Source organism: Struthio camelus, chromosome 25 (assembly GCF_040807025.1).
Source record: "Struthio camelus isolate bStrCam1 chromosome 25, bStrCam1.hap1, whole genome shotgun sequence".
Taxonomy (NCBI): domain Eukaryota; kingdom Metazoa; phylum Chordata; class Aves; order Struthioniformes; family Struthionidae; genus Struthio; species Struthio camelus.
In genome coordinates this window covers 5,419,759-5,430,270 of record NC_090966.1, presented here as the reverse complement: position 1 = coordinate 5,430,270, position 10,512 = coordinate 5,419,759, and the positions used below count along the sequence as shown (strand labels likewise).

The 10,512-nt window shown below is 45.2% G+C and overlaps 1 protein-coding gene and 1 long non-coding RNA gene across 2 annotated transcripts in view; one reads left to right on the top strand and one right to left on the bottom strand.

The window, feature by feature from the left end:
• LOC104144347 (uncharacterized) overlaps positions 1 to 10,512 on the top strand; it is a 33,581-nt gene that overhangs the window by 18,825 nt on the left and 4,244 nt on the right. Inside the window, exons 3-4 of the long non-coding RNA XR_011136330.1 lie at positions 4,939 to 4,991; positions 9,253 to 9,535. This is a non-coding gene — a long non-coding RNA (uncharacterized lncRNA). The remainder of the gene's footprint in view (positions 1 to 4,938; positions 4,992 to 9,252; positions 9,536 to 10,512) is intronic.
• HOXB6 (homeobox B6) lies at positions 131 to 10,460 on the bottom strand. Its single transcript, XM_068919405.1, has 3 exons — positions 9,989 to 10,460; positions 2,726 to 3,312; positions 131 to 1,465 (listed from the first exon to the last, which is right to left on the bottom strand). The coding sequence occupies exons 2-3, from the start codon at positions 3,132 to 3,134 to the stop codon at positions 1,206 to 1,208; spliced, it is 669 nt and encodes a 222-aa protein (XP_068775506.1). The 5' UTR covers positions 3,135 to 3,312; positions 9,989 to 10,460; the 3' UTR covers positions 131 to 1,205.

Sequence of the window (10,512 nt, the reverse complement as noted above, 5' to 3'; positions counted from 1 at the left end):
TCCCTTGAAATCTGGACTTTTTTGCAATACACTTCACTTTGATTTGGGGATATGAAGTAAGGGACCAGATGTTTGAAAGATGCTAGGCAAATGTTAGGTATCTTTGGTAGATAAATGAGAGCATATTTTTGCCAGTTTCCTTGATTTATTATGTATATGGAGAGCGTTTCGTCATAACTCTTTGTACTGTAACAATAAAAAAGAGCGATACTAAAGCAGAATGTCAGCAAGGAAATACTATTGGTGAAAGGTCTTCCATTTAAGATTAGACAAAAAGAGGGAAAACCAGATTTATCTCTCCACTGTAACTTCCGTATGCTTGGAGTTGCTTGTCCTTGCAGATTAGCAGACAGTGTCATAAAGAGAGAAGCAATGCTTTCTTTACAACTCTATGCTCCTTAAGAATGGCAAGTTTCTCTGGAAAAGGGAAAGATAATAATAATGACAGGGTGATGTGAATGAGATCGAAGACTTTGTTTTTATTAGAGAATTCCATGTTCATACCTAAGACAAACTTCAAACACAACACGTACAAAAATTAATAAAATATAACTTTTTTTGTTGTTGCTTTCGCATCCTTTTAGGTAGTACTCGTTCATTCAGTAGATTTTCTTTAAAAAAAAAATTACAAAGACCCCAGGGCTTGATTAATTTACCAAAGGAAAAAAGAAAACAGAAAAATGAAAAAAAAATCTATGTCAACCGTGCATGAAACATTTTTTACAAAATCAAGACAATAAGCACCCCAAATGACATATATTGCAGCACTTCCATTAAATACAAGAGTTAGCAGATTACTAACAGTGACACCAAGGGTAGGAACGCGGGTAGGAGTCCTTTTTTTTTTTTTGTCTTTTCTCTTTCCCTTTCTTTCTTTTCCCCCTTCTCACTCTCTCTATCTCTTTACTCTTTTTTAATTGAGGAGGGGGAGGGGAGGGAGGTGTAGGAAGAAAAAAACGCAACTAGAAGCCTGATTTTTTTTTCTGGACACGATAGATTACTGGAAACACGAGTCCATGTCATTGGTGGCCCAAACTTTCTAGCTGTGGCCGTCCCTGCAGAGGGCTTGTCCCACCAATGTGCACGTTTTTCCTCGCAGCCGGCCCCACGCCACCCTCCAGCTCTTGGCTCTCCCTCTCGCACACACACTCACTCACTCCCTCTCTCTCTCTCTCTTGCTTTTTTTTTTTTTTTAAATAATACTTTCACTCCGCCGTTTTCTCCTCCTCCTCCTCCGCGCTCAGCTGCGAGGAGTTGAGCAGTTTGTTCTCTTTTTTCCACTTCATGCGCCGGTTCTGGAACCAGATCTTGATCTGGCGCTCGGTGAGGCAGAGGCTGTGGGCGATCTCGATGCGGCGGCGCCGCGTCAGGTAGCGGTTGAAGTGAAACTCCTTCTCCAGCTCCAGGGTCTGGTAGCGGGTGTAGGTCTGGCGGCCTCTGCGGCCGCTGGGCCCAAAGGAGGAACCTGTGACACCCGCAACAGCAACAAAAAAAAAACAATAAAAATAAAAAAGAGAGAGGGAAGGAAGCGACGGGAAAGCCCCGAGGTTTATTGGAGCCGTAGAGATGCCTGACGATACCCGGGGACCTAAGCGCTTGCTGCCTCGGGGCTCCCCTGCCCTCCGCAGCCGGTGGCCGGCTAAAATCCCTGCGGGCTGCTCCGTGCGCTCGGGGAGCCCCTGGCCGAGGCGGCCTCGCCGGCGCATCCCGGCCGGCCGGGCAGGGACCCCGCGGGCGCCGGGCTCCCCGCAGCCTCCGCTCCTGCGGAGGGTTAAAGCTGAGCCTGCCAGAGCCTGCAGCCGGGGCTGGGGAGACAGGGCGAGATCTATCTTATTCCATTATGAAAAATCGCAAGGTGTTCTTCCTCTCCCCCGCCACCTCCTTTGCTATTTTCCACCCTACCGGCAACTGTAATAGATCTGAGCATTTAAGCAATAATGAAGTGAATCGATCTGCCCAAACTCTACATTAAAGAGGACACAACACTTTATGTCCCTGCGCTAATGGACATCAATTTGGAACTTAAAAGGCAACAAATGCATCTAAACATGGAAAAGAGGGTGGTGAGCCTCTTTTTTTTTTGCTTTTTTTTCCCCCGCCCGATTGCGGAAACAGCACTTAAAGAAGTCATATATCACCAGGGGAAAAAAATTCTCCCCAGGCAGACTTTTCATTATGTGCGAGTTTCATTAAAAATGTAGCTCTCTCCTTTCAAATATTTAAACACTTTTATATTATTTAACTCCAGATCGGCTGGCTAGCTAGAGATGGATTTGCCTGTGGGGGTGGATACGTGCGTGTGTAAAGTCATCCAGATCTGATTTATAAAAGATATCTCTCTGTGCATGTGAGGGAAAGACAGAGACAAATGGTTGCAACTGAGTGACATGCAAACTGGAATGTGCAAAAAAGGGGAAAAGGAGAAATACTGTATTCGGGTTTAAATACGGGACAAACTTTTTATTTTTATTTATCTTTATGGCTGTGAAGGAGGAAACTGGGCGAAAGGGGAAAATACTTTAGCGGCACGAAGTTTTGGTGCGTGTCAGAAGCCACTTGGAGTCTCTAGTGGTGCCTAACTTCCCCGCTGGAAGTTTGGGCTCTAAAGTGAACCTTATTCCTGCTCCTCTCGCTCGCTCGCTCGCGCTCGCTCACTCTGGCGGTAACAAATAAGAAAGGGGGGGAGGAGATTGATTTATTTATTTCTGTAAAAGAGTAAACTCACTATTGCAAGAGTTCATCCGCTGCATCCAGGGGTAAACCGGGGCGGAACACTTTTGCTCCTCGCTCTCTCCGAACACAGTTTTGCTCTGCGCGCAGTCCGACTTGCGCGGCTCGGGGCCGAAGGGCACCTCGTCCAGGTTGGAGGGGGCGCACGCAGGGTCCTTCTCGCGGAAAAACCCGCCGGCCCCATAGTCACACGCGGAGCCGCGGCTGTAGGCTCCGTTGCCTTGCTGGTAGTAGGCAGAGGAGGCATACCCCTTCTCCTGCACGCCCGTGGCTCCGTAGGTGGTGGGATAGTGCCTCAAAGGATCCGCATAGCCCGAGGGATATAACGGGATCTGTCCCAGGAAGGGCTCCTGCCCCGCCGCCAGACTCACCGGGAAGGTCGAGTTGACAAAATAAGAACTCATTGGAAGGAGCCTGCCGTCCTTTCCCGGCTTTATGATTTGTTGTGTTTTATAGTCCAAGTGGTTTAGCTATTAGTAGTATATCGGAGATTGGGTTTTAGCTGAAGGGAGATGGCGTGGTGCCAGCGAGGGACACAAGGAAATACAACCATCTGATCATGGGCTGACCAATAGCAGGCGCCTGAGGTTGCAAAATAGCACCCATGAGGAGCTGAGATTGCACCAGGGACCCCAAGAACAAACCATCCACCCCCTTTTTCCCTCCCTTTTAAACAACAGAAATGCACCCCCTTAACCAAATACATAATATCTGCGGAAAGACATTCCCGGCGCGCTCCGAGCGTCATAAATAAATAAACGCCCCCCCCTCCCCCGGACCTCAGCACGGGGGTGTGTGAGAGCTCTGTATGTGCACGGTGGTGTGCACGCATATGTATTTACACACACGTAATGTATACAAATACCTGGGGTAAGTAGGATAAAAGTTAATTATTTGTATTTGGAAAATTTCGACCCCTGGTGTCTGCAAAGCACCCCAAAATATCTGCTAGTTTTCTACAGTTAAAAAAAAAAGAAAAAGTTTTTTTTTGTGAACTTTTGCAAAGAGGAGATTCCGTTTGTTTGATTAACTCAGATTTGCTACAGGAGAATAAACCGGTTTTGACAACTTATTTTTGTTCATATTTATCTAATTACCATAGGTTAGCATTCTCTTTTAAATAAACCGAACATTCGCCTTTCCTTTACGTTATCTTTTTTCCCCACCTTTTTTTTTTCTGCAAAAGCTGCATATCCGGGAGATAAATGGAAAATCGAAGTATTTCCTTTATCCTCTGCTAAACGCCGATCTGCTCTGGAGTCATGTACCGCATTGTGCCCTCTTGCGTTTTTTTGTTAATACCAAATCTATACCCGACCTTTTATGGCTAAAAGGAAGCCTTGGGTTACGGTCAAGAACTGAGATTATTGATTGTTACCGATCGAGAGTTTTTTAAGAGAGAGGAGCTTGTGGCGTGGTGGGTCTGTGCCTGGAAAGTGCGCAGAGATCCTGCGCTGGTGCGTTCCGCCTTCCCTCCTTGAGCCTGTCTCCATTACAAAATTTCTACTTTTTACCAGGTTAAAACGCTATAAGGGATAAACTCGGAAGTCCTGAGCAGTTCTCTATCATCCTAAAAGCTACCCTTCAGGCTGGGGTCCGTCTACCTTGGTTTTGCCCGGATTTCCCAGCTGGGGATATGTTCTGCACTACCTGGTGCATCCCCATTTGTTCAAGGTAGAGTGGAATCTCAATATGCCATCTTCCTCCCCCCCCCCTTTTATTTTTTAACATGAGAAAAATAAGAGCGATCTTAAAGGAAAAAAAATTAATTAAAAATAGGACTGTTCATTGAACATTTGCATTTTATAAAGGATTTGTTTGCTGTCCGAATTTGTAGCCATCTGTCTGTTGGGTATTATATGCAATGAAATGACACGCCTTATAGCACACACTCCCCTATACTTCAGTCTGTGGCTGTATGTGCTACAAATCTAGAATTACATTTATTACATGGTCACTGTAAAGCTGCCAATGCGGTTCTCTCTGACGGAGCTCTAAGTATCTACGAAACTGGTATCTTATTACGAGGTAATTTATTTTAAACATCATGTTTACAGCAGCAAAGCCAAGATTGTTTCATGCCACGGCTGCAGTGAACATTTCGACTGAAACGTAATCCTTATAATTCAAGGAAATAACATGTAAAGGAAGTAGTTTTCCATCCTCCACCCCCTCTCTGACTGATATCTCTTATATTTGTTCTTGCAGAGTTTCCCTTTGTGTATGGAATGGACCCAAACTTACGTAGATCAGCTTTATTGGTATGTATGCAAGAAAAAAAAAAGTGAGATTAAAAGAGGACAAATACTGTAGAAGAAGAAAAAAACAGAATCCGATGAGAGACTGAACTTAGATGCTTTGCAGGAGCCGAATAACTCATATATTTGTTTAGAGAGTTACGCAATATTTATAGAACTGCAAAAACAGCGATTATCTGGCATGATTAGCACTGCATACAAATTTTGGGCTAAGAAATAGGAAGTCCTGATAATTCAATGCGTGAGTACAACCGCTGAAAATGTTTTCTATCATATTTTCTCTCAGTTCTGATTATTGATCTAAAAATAAATCCCTCGAAATAGTTCGAAAAATATACTCCTCCCTACAAATTTTACCTTAGTAAAATATTGCTTTTTCTAGTATATTTACGGCTAAAGCAGACTTGTTGCAGAGTTTGACTGTCGACATTTGTTAAGGAAATAAAACTCACTAATTGACACTGGCCGTTTGCTAATTGCTTATTGCTGATATTTTAGACAAGCCGTAGACAAAAACAACGTGTCTTCCCACTTAGAAGCAGGGTAAAGCTTCTCTTGGCCGTATAGGTGGTTATTGGGGGAGAAAAAGGAAAGAAGAAAACTTGTTTCCCAGTATGACAAAAAAGCCTGTCATAGTGTTCATCTTCCTTCGGGTCAGACCCGCAGTCTAATTGATTTGCCACCTATGATACATGTAAATACGAGCAAAGGTCTTAAACCGCACTAAATCTCAGAGAACTGTATGCTTATCACCGAGGTGGTTTCTATTTCCGTATTAATAGCTCTACAATGGAAAAAAAAGATATTTAAATAGAGTCTTATTATTATAGCTGTTTAACAGAGACTATCCTGCCTCCCTTGCTAAAGTCCGAAAGAGACTGATTTGGCGAATGTATTTTCTTTGGACGTCTCTAGCGCTAGCCAAGCCGAGGAGGGATGCAGACACAGCCCGAGCAGACAGCCTCAGGAGCAAGCTTACACAGGAGCCCTTAAGTTAGACCCGTCTTTGACCATATCCATTGCCATATCTTTATTCAGTCTTTGGCCCCATCTACTTAAAAAGAGTCGCAGGGTTTGCTAGAGGAGCAATAAACTGGGGAACTCGCGAGAGACACCAGAAGGTGGTATAACACGTTTAATTTTATACAGAGGATCCGTCTTTCCTCTCCTGACTGACATCACTCAACCGGCAGGGTATAAATAACGATAAAGAGACGTATTTACAGTATGTACATTCACAGCTCTCTGCCGAGGAGGGCTCTACTTTTTGTCCCTTTGCTTTTTCTGGCTAGCAAACGCCAACCCCACAAAGCAGAGCCAGGCAGATAGATGAGGGGATTAAAACAACACCCAAATATTTCGAAATGCAAACAGAACAGAGCATTGCTTGTGCGAAAGCTAAACCGGCTGAAGAACTTGGTAGAAAGTTCAGTGCAGTTGGTTCCAATAAAAAATGAAACTCTTTTTCATGTGTAGCTGGAATTCCCGATCCTTCTGAAGTGAGAACACAGCGGGGGTTTCCCTACCAAGGGACTTATTGCAGCCATAAAGTCAAGCAAACACCATGAAAACACTTGAAAAAAACCCTTGTTCCTGGATTCAGACATAGAAAGCCACTGGCAGCAGAGAAGCGCCCCCCCGTAATGCTCATGCACACCCAAAATCACATCGGAAAAAGAAAAAAACAAGCCCAACAAAAGTCATGTATGCACTGCAATGTTGGCATATTTAAAACAATGACCCCTGAAGGTGTAAAAAAATGCTCGCTCTCTCCGCGCATAACCGTTTTAAACTTAATTTCCAGCAATTTAAGTTTAATTTACCTGACTTCCCGTGCAGTGCATAATAACCTTGTTAATGGGATCTTTGAAAAGAAGCAATAATAATCTACCATTGTTCCATTAAAGAGTGCAGCTAATTATTAACAAAAAAGGGGAGGGGGGGAGGAGGAGAGAGCATGGGGGATAAGGACATCGGAGTAGTCAAAATGCATCAACGCCGCACTATTTCCGCGAAAGCAAATCCTCAGACCAAGGGAAGGGGAAAGAGAAAAGCAATATTAGGTAAACGGAGAGAAGGAAAGGAAAATCCAAGCATGTCTCATGTAATACGGAAGGCGACTGCGGCAGAGTGTTGGGAATTGCAACATGGAACAAGTTAATCATGGCTGTTGCTAGTCAAAAGAAGAGAAACTCCCCCCCCCCCCCTTTTAACCTAGTCACTGGGCATCTCACTTTCTTAGAGAAAATGTCACTAGTCTAGACGTAAACAGTTGCCAGGAAACTGTGTGGTAGAAGGAGAAAACGAGAGGGAGAGAGAGAGGGAGGGAGAGAGAGAGAGAGAAACCTTTTAAAATAACAGACACGCATTGTCCCTTCAAAGCCTACAGTAACTTAAAAGTGATTCGTCGTCTGCCTTTACTCTCTGTTCCCTTCCCCAGCAACCACCTCAATTCTGTGTACACGACTTGACATATCTTTTCCAGACCCAACTGAAATGACCACTCGAAGCAATAAATAAATAAAAGCTCCTCTGCCTTTTATGATTAGCTCAAATCCCCTGCCTCGCTTGCGCCTCATACGTCATTATTGCATTACATTTTACAGGATCTCCGCTTGTGTTCGCGCTTAGCAAACAACCAGCTATCTTTCATCTTCCATGTGCGTGTGAACAGATAGCGAGAGGGCTGGGAGCCCCTTGTCCGTGTCTGCGGGTGGATATGGACACGCACATGGCCAAGAACAGGCACGCAGCTGGACGCACACATCGTTAGGCACGCGTGTATGCACACACACATGCGGAGTGCATGTGAGTACACACACACACACACACACACACACACACATGCACCCGTATCCCCAGCCCAGCACCTCACGGCTCTGCACCGAGCTACAAACACAGCAAAAAAACCATTTGCAATTCACAGCAGGGCACCAGGCCTCAAGGGTGGAAGCCGCAGTCGCGGGCAGCTCCTCCGCGACTCGCGCAAGGCCGGCGGCGGCGCGGCTCCGCGGGGCTGCCCGGCACCGGGCCCCGCTGCCCGGCCCGGGGGGAGCCGAGCCCCGCCGGGTCCCGCCGAGCCCCGCCGAGCCCCGCCGGGCCCCGCCGGCCGCAGCCCCCCGGGAACCGCCGCCCGCCGCCGCCGACGGTAGATGGCAGCAGACGGCGGGGAATGGGCGAGCCCCGCGGCGCGGCGGCGGCTCCGGGGGCCGCCGATCCGGGTGGGTTCGCTTTGATTTTATTACTTGCTGTATATTGTTTTTCTCTTTCAAGGAGTGAGCGGCTGGTGCTGCCGGGGGGAGCCCCGCGGCGGGCAGGGCGGCCGCTCCCCCCGGGCACCCAGGAGGTTCGGCCGCCCTTCGCGGGACCGGCCCGAAATGGTTAAAAAGACCTGCTGGCGCTCAGCTGCGGGGCTTCCACAAGTGGTTGCCCACGCGGGATGTAGAAGAAGCGACAGAAATCCTTTTAGGATCGATTTTTGTTTTGTTAGCGCCAGCAAAAAAATATCCCCCCCCCAACCAAAAGCAACGAACGCGGAGATACTTAGGGGAAAAAGAGAAAAGGCATTTGAACTGGCATTAGTTTTTCTGTGATTTATGAAAAATGTAACAGGTTCGGAAAAAATAGCTTTTAAAAAATGATTTTCTGTTTATTATTTCCACGACTTGCGATCATTTACTCTTGTACACACAATCTTCTAGCATAGTCAGGCTAGGTGGGATAAATCGTCACGTCATAAAATGGTTTATGCTTAAGTAATGAATCCCTTCTTACTCAATCTCGCTTCACATACACAGGCTCCTACATCATCTTATTTAAAAATCACCTCGTAACAGTAGCAATTAGCACTATATTTCAAAATTCCGAAATCTTAAAAAAACACACACACATTCAAAATGACGGGCGTCTCTAGACAAATATTTTCTTAAAACCGAAGGCAAGCGTTAGGTGATCAGATATGCAAAGGCAAGGCAACTGGAGGGCTATTTCCACATAACCTGGTCGCAGGCTGTGGAAAGGACCAACAAAACGCGGCTCTGAAACACTAGACGCTATTCCGGGCTGAAAAGCCGTAAAGCCCCGTTAACACCACAGAACGCAATTAAATACAAGGAGGTTTATTGCATCGCAACGTCAGCTTCATTTGGGAGTTTCACGAGGGAAAAAAATACAATGAGAGCTCTGCGCTCTGGGTTGGCTTCATTCTTATTATCTTTTTTTCTCTTTTCTTTTTTTCCCCCCTTTTTTCTCCCCTAATTTCCAGAACCTTATTCTCGAGGACTGCCGCGAACTGCCCTCTTTGAAGAAACCACCCACGTAATAACGACCCTGGAGAGCAACGCAAAACCCAGCCGGCTGCCGCGCCAACTTCGCCAAATTACTGGGCTCGCCCGAAGACAGGCAAACTGGCAAGAGATTCTGCGAGGGGAAAAAATAAAACACGACAACTACCCACAAAGGGCTTGGTATTTTTTTAAAGCCAGTATCTAAAAGCCTCCACCACCGAGCTACTGCAAAATCCTTCATTCCAAGTCTACTATCTCCAGGTGACCTTACAGGCTTTATACTTATTTTTTATTCAGTTGTTATTTTCTTTCTTTCCTTTTCATCCTTTTCTTTCTTTCTTTCTTTCTTTTTTCTTTCTCTTTCTTTCTCTTTCTTTCCTTCTTTCTTTCTTTCTTTTTCTTTTATTTTCTTCCTTTTGCTTCCCTTTCCTCTTCTCCCTTTCCTTTTCTCCCTTTCTTTTCTATCTCCATTTGTCTCTTTCTCATCCTATACTACACTTTTGGGGGAAGATTTCACTTAAGCAGATTTTAGCTTCCCCGACACCCCTGATTTCTCGTAGTATCTGCTTTCCTTATGACCTCCCCGTTTTCTTTCTATTTTTTTCCCTGGGTAGGAAGGGAGAGGGAGATGGCGAATGAAACAGAAAAGGCAGTTTGACAAATGCATTTTCGCAATTAAAATTAAATTAAGAGAAACAGATATTATTCCCTTACCTTTTGACGTCCATTTCTGTGGTATATGTAAAATATATAGGGAGAGATAGACAGCGTTTGCTTATCTGTTAGCTGACAAATATTGTCCCAACCTGATAGCCGTCGATTGCCTCTCTGACTTGTGATAGCTTCTTGCATTTCTGTCATTTGCATAGAAAATGGAGTAACTTCCCTCTTTGAAAAATGATAGCCTCCACTCGGTCCAGAATCTCCACTTCCCTTCCATTACTACTGAGATTCCAAATCAGCAGGCAAATTAACCCAGGAATTTAAAAAAAAAATCATATAACTCTTTTTGTATATGAGTGTGTGTATATGTATGTGTGTGTGCGTGTGTATAGGCTTCCCCCCCCTCCCCTCTCCCCTATTTTAGCCCTATCGAGCTTATACACAAAAGTAAAAAAATGTAAAGAGGCGAGAGCCCTATAGAGGACACTGATCCGACCCAAGGTGCAGCGGACAGAAGAATGGTGCAATATAACCACATGGGAAATAATAAAAAGTTCATGTTCACGGTTAGCAGT